The sequence below is a fragment of the Microcaecilia unicolor genome, chromosome 3, assembly GCF_901765095.1.
Source record: "Microcaecilia unicolor chromosome 3, aMicUni1.1, whole genome shotgun sequence".
In the NCBI taxonomy this organism is placed as follows: Eukaryota; Metazoa; Chordata; class Amphibia; order Gymnophiona; family Siphonopidae; genus Microcaecilia; species Microcaecilia unicolor.
The window spans coordinates 161,652,533-161,676,223 of record NC_044033.1 but is presented as its reverse complement, the minus strand read 5'-3'; the positions used below and the strand labels follow the sequence as shown (position 1 = coordinate 161,676,223).

The following is a 23,691-nucleotide window of genomic DNA, read 5'->3' as shown; positions in this document are numbered from 1 at the left end:
CATCCTATTTTCCAACAGTGGCCAGTCCAGGTTACAAGTACCTGGCAAGACCCCAAAACAGTACAATACATTTTATGTTACTTATCCTAGAAATAAGCAGTGGATTTTCCCTAAGTCCATCTTAATGATGGCTTATGGACTTTTCTTTTAGGAAGCTATCCAAACCATTTTTAAACCCCGCTAAGCTAACTGCTTTTACTACATTCTCTAGCAATGAATTCCAGAGTTTAATTACACATTGAGTGAAGAAATATTTTCTCTGATTTGTTTTAAATTTACTACTTTGTAGCATCAATGCATGCCCCTTAGTCCTAGTATGTTTGGAAGAAGTAAACAAGCGATTCATGTCTACCTGTTCCACTCCACTCATTATTTTATAGACCTCTATCACATCTCCCCTCAGATGTCTTTTCTTCAAGCTGAAGAGCCCTAAACACTTTAGCCTTTCCTCATAGAGAAGTCGTACCATCCCCTTTATCATTTCCGTTACCCTTCTCGGTACCTTTTCTAATTCCACTATACCTTTTTTGAGAGGCGGTGACCAGAATTGCACACAGTATTCGAGGTGCGCACCATGGAGCAATACAAAGGCATTATAATGTCCTTATTTTTGTTTTCCATTCCTTTCCTAAATATACCTAACATTCTATTTGCTTTCTTTGCCGCTGCTGCACACTGAGCAGAGGGTTTCAATGTATCATCAACGATGACACCTAGATCCCTTCCCTGTTTGGTGACATCTAACGTGGAACCTTGCATCACATAGCTAAAGTTCAGGTTCCTATTTCCCACATGCATCACTTTGCACTTGCTCACATTAAACATCATCTGCCATTTGGTTTCCCAGTCTCATAAGGTTCTCTTGTAATTTTTCATAATCCTTTTGTGATTTAACAAATTTGAATAACTGTGTGTTGTCAGCAAATTTAATTACCTCACTAGTTACTCCCATCTCTAGATCATTTATAAATATGTTAAAAAGCAACGATCTTAGCACAGACCCCTAGGTTACCCCACTATCTACCTTCCTCCTTTGCGAATACTGACCATTTAACCCTACTCTCTGTTTTCTATCTTTTAACCAGTTTTTAATCCACAGTAGAACACTACCTCCAAACCCATGACTCTCCAATTTTCTCTGGAGTCTTTCATGAGGTACTTTGTCAGATTCCTTTTGAAAGTCCAGATACACAATATCGACTGGCTCGCCTTTATCCACATGTTTGTTCGCCCCTTCAAATAAATGTAATAGATTGGTGAGGCAAGATTTTCCTTCACTAAGACCATGTTGGTTTTGTTTCATTAATCCATGCTTTTGAATATGCTCTATAATTTTGTTCTTTATAATAGTCTATACCATTTTGACCAGAACCAACTTCAGACTCATCAGTCTATAATTTCCTGGATCACCTCTGGAGCCTTTTTAAAAAATCAGCGTTACATTGGCCAATCTTCTGGTACCATGCTTGATTTTAAAGATAAATTACATACTACTAACAATAGTTCTGCAAGTTTATTTTTCAATTCTATCAGTACTCTCGGATGAATACCATCCGGTCCTTGAGGTTTGCTACTCTTCAGTTTGTGAAATTGTGCCATTACATCTTCCTGGTTTATAGAGATTTGATTCAGTTTTTCTGTTTCATCAGCTTTGAATACCATTTCTGGCACCGCTATCTCTCCCAAATCTTCCTCGGTGAAATCTGAAGCAAAGAATTAATTTAATCTCTCCACTATGGTTTTGTCTTCCCTGAGTGCCCCTTTTACCCCTCAGTCCAACTGATTCTTTTGCCGGCTTCTTGCTTTTAATATACCTAAAAAAAAAAAAGTTTTACTGTGTGTTGTTTGCTTCCAGCGCATTCTTTTTATCAAAGTCCCTCTTTGCCTTCTTTATCATTGCTTTGCATTTTGACTTGCCATTCCTAATGCTGTTTCTTATTATTTTCAGTTGGATCCTTCTTCCATTTTCTGAAGGATGCTGGCTGTTGCTTGGCCTTCCTTCCTCCTTTTTTAATAAATGGAATATAACTGATCTGGGTTTCCAGGATGGTATTTTTGAACAGCATCCACGCTGATGTAAATTTTTGATCTTCACAGCTGCTCCTCTAAGTTTATTTTTCACCGTTCTTCTCATTTTATCATAGTCTCCTTTTTGAAAGTTATAACTAATGTATTGGATTTCCTGTGTGTACATACTCCAAAGCCGATATCAAATCTGATCATATTATGATCACTTTTATCAAGCAGCCCCAACACCATTACCTCCTGCACCAGATCATGTGCACCACTAAGGACTAAATCTAGATTTCTTTTCCTCTTTTTGGCTCCTGTACCAGCAGCTCCATAAAGCAGTCCTAGATTTTTTTTTCAAGGAATTTTACCTCCTCAGCATGCCCTAATGTACATTTACCTAATCAATATCAGGGTAATTGGTCACCCATTATTATTGTGTTACCCAGTTTGTTAGCCTCCCTAATTTCTGATAACTTTTCTACATCTGTTTCTCCATCCTGGCCAGGTGGACAGTAGTACACTCCTATCACTATCCTTTCCCCTTTACACATGGAATTTCAATCCGTAAGGATTCCAAGATGTGTTTTATTTTCTGCAGAATTTTCAATCTATTTGATTTAAGGCCCTCCTTAACATACAATGCTACCCTACCACCAATTTGACCCACCCTATCACTACGATATAATTTGTACCCTGGTAAGATAGTGTCCCACTGGTTATCCTCCTTCCACCAGTTCTCAGAGATGCCTGTTGTATCTCATTTTTAATTTAGTGCAATATATTCTAACTCTCCCATCTTATTACTTAGGCTTCAGTCTATATAGTTTGGATTCTAAGGAGACTGCTTCAGGCAAACCCTTTGAAGCTAACCCAGTAATCAGATTGCCCTTAGTAACCTTTGCAAATATTCTGTTTCGTCACACTTTAACACCTAATTCAGGTCAGTAGCAGTGCTACCTCTCAGCAGGCAAAGAGCAGAAAATAACTTTCTTTTAGGACGTTGCTACTATCCTTTTTTAATATGCTTGACTGTTACGTTTCTACCTCTAGAGAATGTTTCAGTTTAAAACTATGGGGGAAAGAGTTGTACACTATGGAAACTAGTTAATAATTCTTCTCTCTTTTTTTTTTTTTCTAAGGCTGAACTAGGCCCTGCTGTGCCTTTTAGAGTCTATCTGTTAATGCTGTGGCAGAAAATTAAAGTTTTAAAACTGGGGGAAAAGGGTATGGAGACTAGTTAATAAAGTTCACTGCTTTTTTTTTAATTCTGTTTATCAATAACCTACCATTCCTCTTTTAAACCCAATCTTTAAGTTACCAAGCACAGAGCAAAATAATGTCACTTACCCAGAGAAATGTCCTCTTCTTTCAGAACTTCTCAGATACCCTATTGGAAAAGTGGGTAGTAGGACTGCAAAGTGTGTAGCAAGCATGAAGCCTTGCTAATTCATTCTTTTTACCACATTAAAATGAGCTGATACAGTACCTTCTAAAAATCTTAACACTCTTGTACATTTTTCGTATTCTGCAGTCTAAAAACTACAATTCAAAATGTATTACAACAAAAGTTTGTTTTACTGATCTCTGCAATATAATCTATACTTTCAACATGAAAAAGAAATTATAAAAATATTCAAAAAGTAATTAAAGCAAAATTTGGAGAAGATGCTTAAAGTGGTGCTCCAAAGACCAGAGCACTAAAACCTAGAAGATGAATAATACTAGAGTGAGTGAAGTATCTGAATCAAGCCAAAGCATGTGCTGCAATCCAGGATGGCCATAAATCTGAGGACTTGTGGGAGTTCACATAGAAGTCGAGAATGTGTTGCCAGCATGAGGAAGGCAAGATGGTGAGAGGAGGAAAGTGAGAAGAGTGACAGTGGCACACAGCTCAATGTTGAGAGAGTAACTGCCTAAGTGGTTCAACAATTTAAGAGCTGATTTTGGAGATATGAAAAAGGAGCTTTTGGAGAGTATAAAAGACCGTCATGTTGAGTTTAGAGAAATCGGCCTATTTTTGGAGAAGGCAGAGAACAAACTGAAGGGGTAGAATGAGGAGCTAGGTGACATACAGAAATCATTGCTGGATAAAATAGAAGACCTGGACAACAAGTTTAGATGACCCAATCTCCAGATAAGGAGTGTACATAAGCTGCTTGAATACAAAGACTGTATGATGGCACAGCATATCTGTAAAGCCATATTAGAGAGAAGGTGAGAGGGGGAAGGATGCATATAGTTTCAGCTGGATACAGCCTGTAAGTTTCCCTTGCCCAAACTTGCCAAGAGATATTATGATCTGTGTCCGAGACTTTCAATCAAAGCTAAAGATCATTGCTACCTTGGAATCTTTACCGGACCTAGATTGAGAGGGTCATGATTTTCTCAGAATTATCTTCAGTGATTTTGGAGAGAAGGAAGAAACCGAAATCTGTTACAACTTGGTTGCCTGAAAAAAAATATCAAATATAGATGGTTTTACTCATTTGAATTGGCCTTATTGGTGAATGGGGGACTGGAGGAGATAGTGAAAGCTATGAGGGAGGCAGGCATTGAAGGCACAAACACACTGATCCAGAAGGGGGACAAAGAGGAAAGAGATGGGCTATGGTGGAGACAAGTGACAAAAGAGGGTCAGAGACTGTGGAGGGCTATGGAAACTAAGGACAAAGAGCTGGATACTGCCCAGAGATGAGATGAGACTAGAAAAGAGAATGGTGAGTATGGAGGGGAGAGAACATTATGGGATGTTAGAAAATAGTGACTCTGGTGAGAAGGGGGATGTGTAAGATGGATGATTGGTAATGGGGAGTGGAGTGTGCAAGGATAGCAGGAGGAGGTATATGGTTTGGGAAGACAGGAGGAATGGGGAAAGCTTAATGGCACTCTTGGGGAAGCGGTGTGTGGTGAAGTGTCCTTGGGCTGTGGGATCACTCCTCTTGTTGTGATTGATGCCAGGGATCTGGCAGGGAGGATGGGGGAGGGAAAGGGAAGGAAAAGAACAAGTGGGGAGGAGTGGAGGAAAGAAGGGAAATGGGACTTGATATACTGCCTTTCTGAGGTTTTTGCAACTACATTCAAAGTGGTTTAGATATATTCAGGTACTTATTTTGTACCAGGGGCAATGGAGGGTTAAGTGACTTGCCCAGAGTCACAAGGAGATGCATTGGGAATCGAACTCAGTTCCCCAGGATCAAAGTCCATTGCACTAACCACTAGGGACCTATGCACAATTGTTTCATGGAATGTTAAGGGGTTGAATCATCCTAATAAAAGGAGATCAGAGACACTTTTTTGTTCAAATCTTTATTAAGTTTTATCAAGAAGTGATAACAGTAGAAAACAAGAATAAACAGAACAAGAAAAATCAGAAGTTACCACAGAATAAGAAAAATCAGAAGCTACCAAAAAAAAGAAAAACACGAATATCATCAGTATTTTATCAGAGCAACAATAAAGGAGCAGGAGGTACCACTATGGACTTCAATCCACAGTGGCAAGATAAAGTAAAAAGAAGGCTTTATCTTACAATAGTCTATAACTGGCTGACAGACTTTTTAAAATGTTGATAAAGAACCTTTCCTGTGTGCGGTGTTCCTTTCATAGCGCGCCATGAGGCAGACCGAGTTTCACCAAAAAGAAAAAGATACCAAAGCGTTTTTTTCCATTCTCTAAGAGAAAACAAACCATACAGACAGAGCCACCGGCCTTTAAGAACAACTCTCAACAGAAAGAAAAGTGCGAGGTGGGTGTCCACAAGCCACTGCAATTTTGTGCAGAGCAGAGTCCAGAGAAAGAGCCTTGAGTACTCATCATTTAACTCAGAACATGCTAAGATAAAAGTGATGATACCTTAGTTCATGTTGCATCCTTGCTCATTTTCTTGTGTTGTAAATTTCTGCAGATCTGAAGGCTCAACAAAGGTTCTGGTGGGATTGTTGTAGGTCACCTTCATTCTTGCTGGCACGAGGAGACCATAGCTTGCCTCGAGGGCTTTCAGTCACGGTCAAAGGACCAAGAAAACTTCTTTCTCTCTTACGCTGTAGACTTAACAAAGACAACTGTGAAAATTATTCTGTGACTTTGCCAAAAAAGCTGCTGCTGTGATGTCGCAGCATTTTTACCACAAAAGGCCTTCTGGTTTCCTTTGCCGAGACGTGATGTGTACTCTCCATTTCCAACACTCTCTTGAATGATATTCAAGATGGAGAGTATCCAAGATCCATTAAAAGAGACTGCATCGGAACACTCTGCTCCTTCATGGTTACCAATGATCCATAGGTTATTCCTTCTATTCCTGTTGCTGTTATCTTCCAAGCTATCCTCCATTCGTTGTAGGGTTTTATCCATTTTTTTTATGTTTGATCGGAAAATCTTCATCCAGGCTAAGGTGAGTCTCAAAGTCCTCTCTATACAGTGTTCCATTGAGGGTAATTTAGTATGTAGTTCATCCAAGTCCGTTTTCAAATCTTTCACATCTGATCATAGTGGATATTTGGCGGAGTTGTCCACGATGTCAGCTAGGCCGCCTTACCTTAATCTGTATCCCTTGCTGGGCGACGGTGGATCAGGCTTCTGCTGTTTAATACCCAATGCTATGGTAAAGGCTGCCTTGATGTCTCCAAATCCAGCAATTCTTAAATTGTAGGGCACTACAATCTTGAAGAATAATCTAGTACTCCTAGAGCTCCTCTCACGCATCTAGCTTGGTTGGCTGCAGGCTCTGCGGGCCCCCTCCCCTTCCCAGAGATATACATATGCTTCAAGAGACACATATAAGATAGAGGGAGGGAAGGCTTCTTAATTTGAAAGCTGTTCCCCTGGGACTTTGTAGTTCAAGGAGTGGGGGTTGCAATTTTATTCAAGATGTATTTACATTTTCAGCTTTGGGGGGTGGGGTTTGTAAAGACTAGAGAAGGAGCAAATGCAACTCTTTTTTTAGCCTGTTCATTAAGAAATGTATTCCAGGTGACTAGATCACAGAAAGAAATGGGTGCTTCCAACCCTCTCCTGCAGCCAAACTCATTCTTCAGTCAGCCCTGGACCAAGACAGTGGGAAGAATTATTGGAAGCCTGCAGGTTCTAAGCCTTGCTATCCCATTGCCAATGAAAAGAGTGATATATCAAGTTTAAGTTTAGACAAAGAGGTAGCAGAAAGGGGACCACTTGGTCCACCCAGTCTGCCTATTTGTAACATTCTACTTTGTTGTCACATGTACTCTGTTTATGATCACCTACCTTCTTTTCTCCCCATATACTAAAGGTTTCCTTGTGTCCTAAACATGTTTGAATTCTGTGACTGTTCTTGATAGTAGCACCTCTGTTGGATCTCTGTTCTGGGTATCCATCCACTCAGTCAGAAAGTGTTTTCTCTTACTTCTTTTGAGCCTCATCGTCTTTTCTCATTGGATGACACCTCACAGCCTCTGATGCAGGACTCTCCCCTTTTTTTTTTTTTTTTACTCCAGTCTCGCTTAACTGAAGTCATCTTTTCTCCCATCTCACATTCCAGAATATGCTCTCTTCTGTGATACAAGACAACTCTCAACATCCCCAACTCCTTCACCTGGCTCCTCTCTAGATAGGTTCAGGGCCATTGGTGGTCTTCCAGTCTTACATGCCCCCCCCCCCCTGTTATTTAGGAAATGAAAATCAACAATGATGAAATCCCAACACCATCCTTCTCAAAAGTCCTGTAAAAATACATAATTGCTCATCATACTTTAAATATTCAACTTAATTTTGTATGCATACACATAATGGGGCAATTTCCAAAAGCCATTTAGTTAAGTAAATGTCTATGTGAAAATTGCTCACCTTCCCTGTGGTCGGGTCTTTGAATCACAGCGACTTGCTTTTGCTTTGACCCAGCAGCTCTTTGCCCCAACCCCACAAATAAAATCTGCAAGTCTAAATGACTGCCTAGTCTTCCTAATGGTTGAATTAACTCTACGTTCCTTAAACCCAAAGGAAACATCCAAATATGCACTTGGCTTGTGAACAAAACCAACAAAAAGATACATTGGGATCATGAAGAATGGGGCAAATCAGACTGGGGGGGTTCAGAGAAAGAAGCCCTCTTCTAAAAAAAAAAAAAGCCCAGTGCATTTCTATGAGAGGAGGAGTTGCAGCTTCTGCAGTATAGAAACTTAAATATATTGAACATAGCAGTTAGGGATTTTCCCCTTTCAAACTGCCCCAAAACTATCCCCCCCCCCCCTCAGCAAAATGCCCCAACCCAGAACTACCCCCTGCAACTGGCCCTGTGCCCTGCAATTGCCCCTTATAAACCACTGATCTATAAACTGCACCACTTGAAGAACTATCCTTAACTGCCTCTCTCCCACAACTGCCCTAGCACTCTGCAAAATGCACCCACAACAATATCTTCTTCCCCAAACTGCCCAGCACCCTGCAAAATGCATCCACAAACTAGGGCTATGGGCCTGAAAGTTAATTTTTGAGGGGGTGGGAGCAAGGCTGAAGATTTCCATAGAGCACCAAAAATAACCTTCCACTGGCCTTGTACATACAGGAAGGAGGTGGTGGAAATGAAAACGGTAACGGAATTCAAACATGCGTGGGATAAGCATAAAGGATTTCTGTGCCGAAGGAATGGATCCTCAGGAGCTTAGTCAAGATCGGGAGGCGGGGCTGGTGGTTGGGAGGCGGGGATACAAAAAGTAGCAAATATGAGTTATCTTGTTGGGCAGACTGGATGGACCGTGCAGGTCTTTTTCTGCCGTCATCTACTATGTTATGTTATGTAAGATGGAGAAATCATGCATGTGATTGCACTGTGTGGCTAACTGTTGATGTGTATCCTGAGTGGTGTGGATCAGATAACTGAGCAGTCTGTATGAACTGCACTCAATTACTTTGTTATTATTATGGTGAAGCAGTGCTTGCACAGAACTTTCAAAAGAAGAATCAGAGTAATGATTTGCCTTTTGTAGAGGAGAGAGAAAGAATGCATGTTGATGTCTGTATGGTACTCTGAAATGTGGAGTACTTTATGGTTAAAAAAAGTGGTCAGTAAACACAGCTTGAATTTTGCTTCACAGTTCTTACAAGTATTAGCCAAAAAGGAATAATACGCACACTCCTCCTACAGCTGTCAGAACTTGTGCTTTAAGTAGAGGGACATCTTGGGACATACACTTTTTCTGCGATTTGTACACTCTGATTTCATAATATACAGACAGCAGGCACAAATCCTATATAATAATTCTCACCTCCAACGTTCTGACGCTGCCTGGGACCGTGGCTCCCTCAGATGTGGTCTGCTACCTGTGGTAGATAACACTGACGTCATACTGACGTCCGAGTATGCTGTTTTCCCTTCTCTTCGCTCTGACTCTGGTCCCGCCCTTGCGCAAACAGGAAATGAGGGCGGGACCAAAGTCAGAGCGAAGAGAAGGAAAGGCAGTACACTCGCTGAGTCTGTTCGCTCTTCAATGCTGCCGACGGGACCCTGGTAAGAGAGGGGGGTTGGCGATTTTAGAGGGGGGGGACTGGCACTCAGAGGGAGCACAGAGCGAAGGAGAATGACAGGGAGGGAGGGGGGCCTGCAACTTGGAGGGACAACAGAGTGAAGGTGAGTGATGGAGGGAGGAAGCCATGGAAAACGGAGGGGAGGAAAGGGGGCCATGGGACTTGGGGGGACAGAGGGAGAGAGCGAGGGGGGGGAGGAAAACCTTGCTAGTGCCCGTTTCCTTTCATACTGAAACAGGCCTTTTTTACTAGTGTGTTTATATTGTGGACTTGATGTAGGCACTTCATAACTTGCTTGTAATGTTATGGTCTCTTTTGGTCTGCTCTTCTGCAGAGGGGATACAATGAAATCCGTGAAGTTAAACAATTCCACTTCACCAGCTGGCCAGATCACGGCGTTCCTTACCACGCAACAGGACTCTTGTCATTTATACGACGAGTCAAACAATCCAACCCTCCTAGTGCTGGACCTATAGTCGTGCATTGCAGGTAAGTACAATACATCACTTTTATTTGCCCTTATTCAGAGCACCAGTACTTCCTGCAGAGCATTTTATTTCCCACATATATAGGATAATAACATTGTTTGTGTGCACCAAGTTGACAAAAGGTGTGAGAAAGAGAGGCTACCAAAACAATTATACTGCTAATGTGTTTTATATTCCTATATGTTAGATCTGTTTGCTGTCTTTCCTAAGTCCTGTTTCTGGATTATAGAGTTCAGTTTTAGTCTGTCTGTTTTACGAGAAGTATAGGAGAAATTATGTGGAACAGATGAATGTCTTACATTCACATCAGAAATGAAAAAAACAAAAGGAGAAAGGTTCCCTTGCGGACAAACAATGACACAAGGGAGTAGGGGTGGACCAACTGGCTTATAGAAAATCTTAATGTGGAAGCAAACCACTAAAAGGTATTCAAAACAGGCAAAGTGTATTTGTCATAAAGGGCCTATTATAGGTCCCCTAATGGAAAATATTCAAAAGAAGGACTTAACATGTGGCCATTCCTAATGTGATTCAGTAGTAGTCAGTTCACATGTCAGTGCAGTGGCTGCATTGGAGTTTGATCTACTTTGACTTGTAATGCTGGCAATGGATAGGTAGGTAGAAATTTTAAAAACGTCATACACTTGTCAGAATTACATAAAATTTAGGAAGGAAAATCAGATTTAAGAAAGAAGTTTTCCTGTCTGCTACTAAGCAGTTTCAGTATTTGTCCTGTTACCATCTTCTTTTTTTAACATTTAGGAGTTTAACTTTTTCTTTTTTTTTGATAGGGTGGGAGGAGGGAGAAGCAGGGTTGCATGGTTGCATTTCTAGTGCTCTTTAATTTAGATCTGTTGTATTTTGTATAACTCTGTATCATTTTAACTTCATACTATTGGGATTTATGTGTGGGGGGGGTTCTTTTTGCTACTCTTTTGTAACACACTTCATTGAGAGCAGTGAGGGACAGCTGTTTACACATCTGTTTCCTTGAGTAAAACTGCTGGGGTTTTCATAAAATTTCCTGCCTTTATATGGCTAAAAATGTGTAATGCCGTTCCACATGATGTAGGGGAGGTGTTCCTGCGGTCATTGTGTAGAATTATGTGCATAATTTGTATTTTCCAAATTATGTACAGCTTATAATTCAGATGTGTGTGGATACTTTCACTTTGAAAGATCCCAGAAGAGTAGAAACATATTTTCATCCAGCAAAATCTGCAGAGTAAAAAGTACATGCAGTTATAAAATTACCCCCAAAATACATAGATGGTTTAGGCACTTTATTATAATCTATATATTAAAGGGGTAACTTTATAACTGCATGTACTTTTCACTCTGCAGACTTTGCTGGATTTTTATCATGAAAATATGGTTTGTACTATTTTATGGGATCTTTCAAAGTGAAAGTAACCACACAGACTATAATAGCTTGGAAAAGAGGGAAATACGTTTAAATGAGCGAGCCAGGTACCTGTTGCTTGTGTTGTATTGTTAAGGGTTTAAATATGATAGGATGCATGGGAGCAAGGGAGAATGTAAAAGAAGTTGTAGATTCTCCCAGATAACAGGAAAGACATTTCTGAAGTGCAGAAATACTTGTCTATTCTATCCAGATGTCTCAATAGGTAAATAACAACATTGGTATCGTTGCTGGTGAGGTGTCTATATTCAGAGCCACTTTTGATCTTGAACACCAGTAACCCTGTTTCCCATCACTTTCCAGTGCTGGTGCCGGGCGGACAGGCTGTTATATTGTGATCGATATCATGTTGGACATGGCTGACAGAGAAGGTGTTGTGGATATCTACAACTGTGTCAAAGCACTGCGGTCTCGCCGTATCAACATGGTTCAGACAGAGGTATGGCAGCCCGCCCCCTGCTGGCTGTAGTTCTTAAATCAATATTCACTTTACTAGCATAGTGTTACTGTTAAGTTATTGGAGAAAAAAAGTTTATTAAATAAGTACACCAGAGTTAACAAGAAATCAAGTATAAGCAGGTATTTTATCACACTAATTTTTATTTTATTTTATTTATTTGTAGGAGCAGTACATTTTTATCCATGATGCCATCCTGGAAGCCTGCTTATGCGGGGAAACTGCAATACCCGTTTGCGAATTCAAAGCTGCATATTTGACATGATTAGAATAGACTCTCAAACAAACTCTTCACATCTCAAAGATGAATTCCAGGTATTTGTAGAGTCTTCTGTTAGACTCCTAGACCCTTGTCATCAATTTCCTTTAAATAAAATAAATAGAATAGAAAAAGAGGAGGTTGGGGGATTTTGTGGCTTGGTGGCAATGTGCATACAAAACCATGGTTTTATTTTGAGGCCTGACGTGTGCTCCCCAGTCTAGCTGAGGTCTAAGGATTGTGGCCAAGCACTATTCAAAGCCTCATGAAAGGGACGTTTTTTTTGAAGTCCATAACCTTCACTTTAGAATGAACTGTCTCCACACCTGTCTTAATATTAAACCACACCATCCAGTGATCATTGGCTTCCCCATTCGTAAACACTAAGTCCAGTATGAAGCCATCCTGTGTGGGTTCCATTACCTACTGCTGGGACACTTCACCCTGTATAGAACCTAGATCTTCCTACTTCTAGAAGACCCTGCAATAGAGAGACCCCCCCCCCCCCCCCCCCCCAATCAACATCTGGCATATTAAGAAGTCTATTGTCTTGCAACAGTGACATCTAGTGGCCAGAGTTAGGCTGTATGTTTGCTGGGTTTCAGAGAGATGTGGGAAAGTTGTGGTTTGAGCACTGTCACTGCAACTGCTGGGCTGGACAGCGGTAGAGTACTCATAAAATCAGGGAACTCCCTCATTCAGTTTGCCAAGCTGGCAAGAGAAACCGGTCTCTGTGACTGTGCTGGGAAAATACGTGTTATATTTGTAAAATGACAGTGATAAACTTGTATGTGCTGGCACAAACACATTTATCTGCAGATTTTCAACATTTTCTTTTTCTAAAATGAATATTTATGCCACCCGCAATCAGTCCATAAAATCCATTTCTCCCGTATTTTAGAATAGTCTCCTATCAGCAGATTCTGTTCTAGAGATGTCTTGACCTGGACACCTCAATTCCAACTTTTATGTCCTCTCTAAAATGGGGCTGTTAATGTACATGAGCAATCCTCTAGTTCTTATACTGTTGGTTGAGGGTAATTTTGAGAAAGGAGTAATTTTACAAATCGTTTCTATGGCTAAAACAGTGTGGGTTTTTTTTTTATCCTATAGAGATGTGCTTTTAGAAAACTGTCCACTCTCTGTGCAGGTAATCTTAAGCACATATAACATTTTTACCTACAGCGATAAGGTGTTCTCATGGCCCAGGGCTAGGTGATAGCTTGTACTTAAAACATTCATTTGAGTGTTCAAAAGCATAATTTGGGGGGCATTGAAGTTTAGCCAACCTCTCTGCATGTGTGTGTGTGTGTTGCATCTATGTATTTTTCACCTGGGGGCAGAGGGGAGAAGTTTGAATGGAGTGTTTCCAATTACTCTGTTGTTTTGAAGACTATTACAATAAAACTAAGTGTGATACTATATCAAGCCATTAGATGTCACTGCCAACAGATTTCAAATAATACATTTCACAGTTTAACCACAGAGTGTCACTGTCATAGGGCATCAAATATTGCCATACTTTGTTAGCACAAAGGGGCTGGACACACAACAGTCAGTTGTAAACCATGCACTTCAGTCACTAGGTATTACCATACATAGCAACTGTTAAGAAAGCTATATGACTCAATCACTGGGAGGTAATGCTATAATGGACGCTAACATTTACACACTATGGATTAGATTCTATATATTGCGCCAAGATTTCTGCATGGAAATCGAAATGTATGCTATAAAGAATTTGCTACTTTAGGCGTACTTTATAGAATATGCCAAGTGCTGATCCACATGAATAAATTTGTCGTGGTCAATTAAGCCAACTAAAACCTGGTGTAAATCTTGATACAGACCAGATATATTCTATAACAACATGCGTAGATTTTAGAAACGCCCACTTTTCAACTATGCAACTTAGAATTTTTGCGCAGCATGGTACAGAATATGCTTAGCAAGTAGTGCATGCAAATTCTAATTAATGCCAATTAGTGCTGATAATTGTTAGCATCCAATTATCAGCGCTGATTAGCTTGTCAGTTAAGTTATGCGCATTGTTATGGAATATGTTTCGATGTCTGTGCAGTAATCTCGGTGTGATATATAGAATCCTGGGGGGGGGGGGGGGGGGGGGAGAGAGAATGAGAATGATTGTGCATCCATATGTTCATATATGCAGTTATTCCATGTACCGGTGGTTCCCAAACCTGATCCTGGAGGCACCCCAGCCTGTTAGAGTTTTGGCATATCCGCAATGAATATTCATGAGAGAGATTTGTATGCAGTGGAGGCAGTGCATGGAAATCTCTGATAAATATTCATTGTGGATATCCCAAAAACCTGACTTGCTGAGGTGCCTCCAGGACCAGGTTTGGGGGACCACTGCCATATGCACATAAATGCAAAAATTGCTCCTAAGCACTATTTTGTGAATGTGTGCAATAACTTCATACTGCATATTTTACAGGTATGCATATGCATAGGCGGGGTCAGGACAGGCTAAGTTGTGTACATATCACTAACATTTAGGCACCTGCACTTAACGTTAGTATTCTATATAGAAAACAGGGCGCACTTTTTCAGAATTACCCCCAAGTGTTGCAGTAGAATTTACAACAAGGAAGATGAAATCTGAATTACTAAGAGCCAGCCTAGCAGGGTCAGAGGGATGTAAGCAGTGGAAGCATATGGCAGGGAAAGCACATGGGGCATGCCTTAAATTATTTTCAACTCCTCTGCATGTTTATTTCTTTGTAACTGTATTGTATCTGTAAGTATATCTGTGGGTGTATAAATACGTCTTTGTGGATCACAATGTGTATGTATAATATCTGTGACCAGGAGGCAAGAGACAGTTTGAAAGAAGCAATTCCTTAATCAATTTTTCAGTGTATCATTGTTTCTGTGCTGCAGCTGCTGTAATGTCCTTTCCCATAAATGCATTCGCCCAGTTCTTTGGGAACTTTACCTCTCATGTACCCTTGGTCCAATCTGGTCAATTTGTGAAAGTGATACGTGTATTCTCTAGTTTTTCTCCCAGAGTCTTAGTTTGCCTCAGACAGACATTCTTGGTTCCTTATATATAATTTCTTTCCAGTGTTCTGTTGGGTTGAAAAAAAAAAAACAGTTACCCACACACATTAGCAGGTAAAATGTGTTTGAGTACCTTCTTTCTCCCCTAGGTAGTATTCAAAGTAAAAGCAGACTTCTACTTTGAAAATTAGTAGAGTGCATATGTGTAAAACATACCCACAGACTTCCCAGCTATCTCATCAGTCTTAAAAGCATGCTGTTTATGGCCATATTTGGGGTTTTTTCTTTCTTATTTTTTTTTAATTGGGTGCATATCTTTGTTGTGGTCTTTTAATCTCATATTCTTAAGCTTAGCTCGTGTGCGTATGACACCTGCCCTGCAGTCTGATAAGGATCAGCATAGTGGCACTGAATTTAATGAGCTTACTTGTAGCTGCTGTGTCTGTGGGAAACACCTCCAAAAACTAGCATTTCCTTAGGCTGAATATAAAGCAGTCTGAAAAATGATTTCTTTTTAACCGCCTATTGAATTGTCTAAAAATTGTACTAGTTACAAGTTCTTTCCTAGAGGAAATTTAAAGAGACAAGGAAAGTTTGGGATGGGCATGGGGAGGAGATGTGCACCCTTTGTGCCCTCCCACCACCCCACACCCCAAAAGCAAGCATGCAAGCTACACCAGTGTTTAAAGAGTAGAGTGGCATTACTGTCATATTATACAAAAGTTCTGTCTTCTCTCCAGACCTTGAATTCTGTGACGCCTCGACTTCAGGCTGAAGACTGCAGTATAGCCTGCCTTCCGAGGAACCATGAGAAGAACCGCTTCATGGACCTGCTTCCTCCTGACAGATGCCTGCCCTTTTTAATCACAATTGATGGGGAAAGCAGCAACTACATCAATGCTGGCCTCTTGGACGTAAGACGCTGATCTCTTTTGTCTATATATATACCATGACCTGTTCCATGTATGTTACGTTCCATGTATGTTACCTTGTATGTATACACCTTAACGCAAAACCATTTGTAATTCTGGTACCCGGAAATGGCAGCCGCCATTACGGCAAATGTAAGCCACATTGAGCCTGCAAATTGGTGGGAAAATGTGGGATACAAATGCTACAAATAATAATAAGCAGCATTCTATGACTTATTAGACAGGAGGCTGGTTCTTACACTCTTGCTGTGGTACCTAACTACGCAGCTTAAAGAGAGAAGGAAGTTTGGTAATGTAGTAATTAAAATTCTGTGGGTCTCCATCAGTGTTTGTGGCGAGAACAGTGGGGATTTCAACTACTCCCATCAACCTCTGATACGGATGGAGTGAAAAAAAAAAAACACATCGTTGGCCAAGCTGCTAGCAGACAGTTTAGGAAGTAGGTGTAAAGGGTACAAATGAGTGTGTACTGTCCTTTTCCACATTTAGCACATGCTGTCCACAATCCTGCCACCACATTCAGTAAAGAAACTTGAATCTCATGGACCTGTATAGAATCCAGCTGAACAGATTTGTGTCTGCTAGGTCTCAGTTGTCAGTGAGAAAGCATCTTGCTGCATAGTAGGCTTTATTTTTTTATCACCCTCATTAATATCAGACAATTATAACAGGACAATTGCTGGTCGGTGACCAGCTGGTCTGTGCATACAGGTTGCTCATATGTCATCTCTGCAGAGCAGTGGCGTAGCAGGGGGGGCTGCCACCCTGGGCGGGGCGGTTCGCCGTTGCACCCCCCCCCCCTGGGTGCAGCACGATGACACCCCCCCCCCCCCCCCCCCCGACCAGCTCCCGCACCCTACCTTTAAAAAGAATATTGGGAGGCGCTGCGCCCTGCACATAAAGGAAATGTGGACTGTCGGGTCTTCCCTCGCTGTGTATGCCCTTGCGGAAATAGGAAGTTGCGTCAGCGGAGGGCGAGACAGCAAGGGAAGACCCGACAGTCCACATTTCCTTTATGTGCAGGGCGCAGCGCCTCCCGATATTCTTTTTAAAGGTAGGGTGCGGGAGCTGGTCGGGGGGGAGGAGGTGTCGATTCGCGGAGGGGGGGGAGCTGGTAGGGAGCACCCCCCCCCCCCCCCGAGCTGACACCCGGGGCGGACCGCCCCTCCCGCCTCCCCCCCCTTGCTACGCCACTGCTGCAGAGATCCTAACAGCTTTTATCCATAGAGGGGTTTCTGCTCAGGACTTTGGCAATCTTTGTGACGGAAAGGGCCTCTGCTCAGAACCAGTTTCAGAGCCTGGTGGCCACTGCTGAGGAAAAACACCCCTGCTCAGGATTCTGCAGGCTCTGCTGAAGAGAGGGGCCTCTGCTGGAGTCCTGGTAATCACTTTTGAGGAGAGAGGTGCGACTGGAGACCCCAGTATGTATTACATAGTAGATGAGCTTCTGCTAGAACAAAATTCAGGATTGACAAGGTTAATTGCACACACCAGGCCTGAGGTCCTTGTCCAAACCTCTGGAAGAAGCTCACACTTAAATAGCTCAGTTGTATCTATTCCAAAGCTGCCACAATTGAAGAATGAAAGTTTTTCAAGCTAAATATGCGTATAAAAAAAACAACCAGTGAAACCTCTGCATTTCATTTCATTGGCTTCTTTATCCTGCAGTGAAGTGCTAGTGTTGATAGCTTTGCTGAGTTCCTTGGTGTTTTTCTTGCTGATAGCAGAGAAGTGCTTCTATGCATGAATCATATATTGGTAACACTCCCTTGCTGCCTTTTCTTTACAGAGCTACAGGCAGCCAGCTGCTTTCATTGTCACACAGCATCCGCTGCCCAACACTGTGAAAGATTTCTGGAGGCTAGTATATGACTATGGCTGTACCTCCCTGGTGATGTTAAGTGAAGTCGACTTGGCACAGGTCAATCATCACTTCCTAACCTTTATTTTAAAGTATTTTTTAACTAGATTTGAGAGAGTGCATGTTCTTACCATGCCACTTAAATGCAAAGCACACTTTTCCATTTTATTCTCCCACACAGGGTTGTCCGCAGTACTGGCCTGAAGAAGGAATGTTAAGATATGGTCCCATCCAGGTAGAATGCATGTCATCTTCGATGGACTGTGATGTCATAAACAGAATTTTCAGGATATGCAATCTGACCAGGGTAAGCTAGCATTTGACTGTACTCCAGAGCAAGCAACACAGGCCATCCTCTTTAGAATATTAGGGTGCCAGTTTCTTAGCAATATGGCAGCTCTGTTTTTATAGCTTTTCTTTTCACTGTAGTGTACCTTACGTCTTTTAGTTTTATTGTGTTTTGTAGTAGGGGGAAATAAAGATATGCATATTCTCTTTTAGCGTAATTGACTTACCAGAGAGAAACAATAAAAGTTCATCACGCACCTGCTTAAACCTTCATTATCCCAATTGCAGAGGACTTAAATACAAGTCTGTACATACATCCAGTTTCTCATACACCTGCACGCAACTATGGAATGAATTACCAATTGCCATAAAAACACACGGCCTGACAACCTTCCGAAAGTTACCTACTTATTCATAAAGGCGTACAATAAAGATTCCCCATAACGATCTGACTTCCTAATTATTCCAATCACAACTATTAAGGAACCCTCCTATCGGTTCATCCTAATTACATCCTCACGACCGAATATTATATCTTGTCCTGATATCGTTATGTTATGTTGATCTTTCAATCCACTTCCAATCCAATATGATTTACTTATGCACTCCTATTTGTAATAATTATAAAATTATTATCCCGTTAATACGATTGCTTTGACATTCTATGCACCCATCTGTATCTATATTTTGAAATTCTTATCCTATAATGTGTACATGTTGCTATAACATTTTGTAAGCCACATTGAGCCTGCAAATAGGTGGGAAAATGTGGGATACAAGTGCAGCAAATAAATAAATAAAATAAATAAATACGGGAATGAAAAATGACAACCGATCACAAAATCGGATAAATGTTTTCAAGATCAGTCCTCTGAAACTGAAAGCCAGTGTTTGTTGTTTTACCCTACCTGAAATCTCAAGACCCAAAACTCACTGAATCTGCACATATAAAGTCAGCCAGGCTCTGTATCATCAAATGTGACTTTATTATAATCGTATTGGGCCCAATATTCAGCCAGCGGCAGTCAGAGTTTTGCTGACCGCCATCTGTGTTAAAGCTGGAACTTTAATGCCAGGCCGTGTCTAGGCACCAGCATTGAATTTCCGGCTTTTGGAGCCGACTAGTGCATAGCCGGTTAAGTGCGATATTCATCATTTAGCTAGCTATGGGTTACTGCATAAAGATAGGCCTGACTTTTATGCGGTCCTGTTTATGCGGTTACCCTAGCCAGTTGTGCTGAATATTGGAACTTAACCAGCCAAGTGCTGACTGTGCCCCCGGAACACCCCCAAAATAGCTAGTTTTCAGTTTGGCACTAACCTGTTATTTTCAGCAGCACTAACTAGTTAAGTGCCACTGAAAGTTAATAGTTAGCCTCACACAGGCAATTTAACCAGTCAGGAGCTATTTCTGGGTGGTTAAATCACTTTCATTATTGAACCCCCCCCCCTCCCCCAATATTATTATCCAAGTGTGTAACTGAGTAGTTCCTAAACCTGGTCCTGGAGGCACCCCGGCCAGTCAGGTTTTCAGGATATCCACATTGAATATTCATGAGAGATTTGCATACACTGCCTCCACTGCATGCAAATCTCTCTCATGAATATTCATTGAGGATATCCTGAAAACCTGACTGACTGAGGAGTCTCCAGGACCAGGTTTGAGAACCACTGGTCTAAATATCAGTGCAGGCTCAAACAAATTCACTGAGGGGTAGTTTTGTTAGGGACTTGAGTCTGTAGAACAGCATTTTACACCCACAAGTGGGGTCTCATAAAATTGCTCAGCAGTATATGCACAAATACATAATAGGGCTCCTATGAAAAAATTGCCTTTTCAGTACCTATTTTTTTAAAGGCAACATAGGTACAGTGGTGGAAATAAGTATTTGATCCCTTGCTGATTTTGTAAGTTTGCCCATTGACAAAGACATGAGCAGCCCATAATTGAAGGGTAGGTTATTGGTAACAGTGAGAGATAGCACATCACAAATTAAATCCGGAAAATCACATTGTGGAAAGTATATGAATTTATTTGCATTCTGCAGAGGGAAATAAGTATTTGATCCCCCACCAACCAGTAAGAGATCTGGCCCCTACAGACCAGGTAGATGCTCCAAATCAACTCGTTACCTGCATGACAGACAGCTGTCGGCAATGGTCACCTGTATGAAAGACACCTGTCCACAGACTCAGTGAATCAGTCAGACTCTAACCTCTACAAAATGGCCAAGAGCAAGGAGCTGTCTAAGGATGTCAGGGACAAGATCATACACCTGCACAAGGCTGGAATGGGCTACAAAACCATCAGTAAGACGCTGGGCGAGAAGGAGACAACTGTTGGTGCCATAGTAAGAAAATGGAAGAAGTACAAAATGACTGTCAATCGACAAAGATCTGGGGCTCCACGCAAAATCTCACCTCGTGGGGTATCCTTGATCATGAGGAAGGTTAGAAATCAGCCTACAACTACAAGGGGGGAACTTGTCAATGATCTCAAGGCAGCTGGGACCACTGTCACCACGAAAACCATTGGTAACACATTACGACATAACGGATTGCAATCCTGCAGTGCCCGCAAGGTCCCCCTGCTCCGGAAGGCACATGTGACGGCCCGTCTGAAGTTTGCCAGTGAACACCTGGATGATGCCGAGAGTGATTGGGAGAAGGTGCTGTGGTCAGATGAGACAAAAATTGAGCTCTTTGGCATGAACTCAACTCGCCGTGTTTGGAGGAAGAGAAATGCTGCCTATGACCCAAAGAACACCGTCCCCACTGTCAAGCATGGAGGTGGAAATGTTATGTTTTGGGGGTGTTTCTCTGCTAAGGGCACAGGACTACTTCACCGCATCAATGGGAGAATGGATGGGGCCATGTACCGTACAATTCTGAGTGACAACCTCCTTCCCTCCGCCAGGGCCTTAAAAATGGGTCGTGGCTGGGTCTTCCAGCACGACAATGACCCAAAACATACAGCCAAGGCAACAAAGGAGTGGCTCAGGAAGAAGCACATTAGGGTCATGGAGTGGCCTAGCCAGTCACCAGACCTTAATCCCATTGAAAACTTATGGAGGGAGCTGAAGCTGCGAGTTGCCAAGCGACAGCCCAGAACTCTTAATGATTTAGAGATGATCTGCAAAGAGGAGTGGACCAAAATTCCTCCTGACATGTGTGCAAACCTCATCATCAACTACAGAAGACGTCTGACCGCTGTGCTTGCCAACAAGGGTTTTGCCACCAAGTATTAGGTCTTGTTTGCCAGAGGGATTAAATACTTATTTCCCTCTGCAGAATGCAAATAAATTCATATACTTTCCACAATGTGATTTTCCGGATTTAATTTGTGATGTGCTATCTCTCACTGTTACCAATAACCTACCCTTCAATTATGGGCTGCTCATGTCTTTGTCAGTGGGCAAACTTACAAAATCAGCAAGGGATCAAATACTTATTTCCACCACTGTACCTATGTGTCTTGTACAAATTTATACTTGTTCTTAAGGTGCAAGTCTGTACTTGTACTTTCTACTTGTACATGCATATATCACAATTGCACTCCTCATTCACCCAAACTATGCCCCCAGAGCACCTACATGCCAGGTGGATATAACCACATGTAATTTCATTAACATATTAACATGTATGCACATATTCAGCCATGGAAATTTATAAGAGCCTTTTTTTCTCTGCTTAAAATATGCTTTACATAGAGAAAATGCTGTATAAATTAGCACCATAGTACCTGCTGCTATGAGATATATATGTAGACAATTCCCAAGGTTGGAGAGAAGACATAGCAGCGGTGGGATTAACACTCGTGCATTTCTTATAGAATACACACGTGCTTATTCTTTCTGACACACAGCACCTTCTCCAAGGCAGGTTGCGCAGCTGTGTGCATGTAATCGTGTGCACCTGTTTTGTTTTGTCCTAGGTACTTGTGACCTGGGTTGGCCACTGCTGGAAGCAGGATACTGGGCTAGATGGACCATTAGTCTGATCCAGTATGGCTATTCTTATGATGTGATGTTTACCTGCCTTCCCTGGGTAATTTTATAAATGCACATAGGTGCATATTTTGCCTTTGTAAAATAGGAACTACGTATGTGCCTTGATAGCCTAAGCGTCTTTTTGTGAAATTACCCTTTAAGGGGTAATTCTGTAAAGTGTTTTCCACATGTAAAGCCTGTTTAACATGCAGACAAGGGGTTTTATATGAAATTGTGTAACCGCATATGCACATAGCATATATACACAGATAGTGTGCCCCCAGGAGTGTAGTTTTGATTTTACATAGGTGTCCTGTTATAAAGTCAAGCCCTAAATGTCAGTCCAAAATATATATTTAAAAAAATTGTGTGTTGTCACATGTGAGTAGGAGCCCTAATTGCTCTAGAGGGATGTTTTAAAATCAAATCTGCCAGCTTGTTGCTTAAGTTTGAGATATTAACAGTTGGCGGTGAATAATTTAGTGGCACATTGTATTATATAGCAGTTTCAGCTGTGGTGAAAGCTTCCCTGAGCCTGGCTGCCTTTATATGACAGAGAAAGAGAGAGAGAACCCACCACTCCGGATATTACTGAATCTATGTGGTAATAAGCTGCAGTGCAAGACATCCAGGAGACTGACTTCTGCATTCTTATAACACGAGAACATAAGTGTTGCCATACTGAAACAGACCCAGCATCCTATTTCCAACAGTGGCCAATCCAGGTTACCTGTCAAGATTCTAAAACAGTACAATACATTTTATGCTGCTGATCCTAGAAATAAGTAGTGGATTTTTCCCCAAGTCCATCTTAATAATGGCTTTTAGGAAGCTATCCAAACCTTTTTTTAAACTCCACTAAGCTAACTGCTTTTACTACATTCTCTGGCAACAGATTCCAGAGTTTAATTATACATATTGAGTGAAGAAATATTTTCTCTGATTTGTTTTAAATTTACTACTTTGTAGTTTCATTTCTTGCCCCAAAGTCCTGGTATTTTTGGAAAGAGTAAACAAGCGATTCACTTCTACCCATTCCACTCCACTCATTATTTTATAGACCTCTATCATATCTCCCCTTAGCTGTCTTTTCTCCAAGCTGAAGAGCCCTAGCCGCTTTAGCCTTTCCTCATAGGGAAGTCGTTCCATCCCCTTTATCATTTTTGTCACCTTTCTCTGTACCTTTTCTAATTCCACTATATCTTTTTTGAGATGCGGTGACCAGAATTAAACACAGTATTCAAGATGGTCGCACCATGAAGTGATACAAAGGCATTATAATGTCCTCATTTTTGTTTTTCCAATCCTTTCCTAATAATACCTAACACCGTGCATCTGGGGTCTTTTCCTCCTTTCAAGGAGAGAAGTGAGATCTGGTATACTTGCTGTATTTTATGATTAGAGGTTTCACATTAGCAAGATTCCTGCCATATAGTTAATACAAAATTGCATTAAAGGGT

At 41.4% G+C, this 23,691-nt stretch overlaps 1 protein-coding gene across 1 annotated transcript in view; it reads left to right on the top strand.

The window, feature by feature from the left end:
- PTPRK (protein tyrosine phosphatase receptor type K) overlaps nt 1-23,691 on the top strand; it is a 919,308-nt gene that overhangs the window by 876,246 nt on the left and 19,371 nt on the right. The window contains 7 exon segments of the mRNA XM_030196529.1: nt 9,842-9,996; nt 11,722-11,857; nt 12,042-12,102; nt 12,105-12,190; nt 15,902-16,075; nt 17,883-18,014; nt 18,136-18,261. Coding sequence (XP_030052389.1) covers nt 9,842-9,996; nt 11,722-11,857; nt 12,042-12,102; nt 12,105-12,190; nt 15,902-16,075; nt 17,883-18,014; nt 18,136-18,261 — 870 coding nt within the window.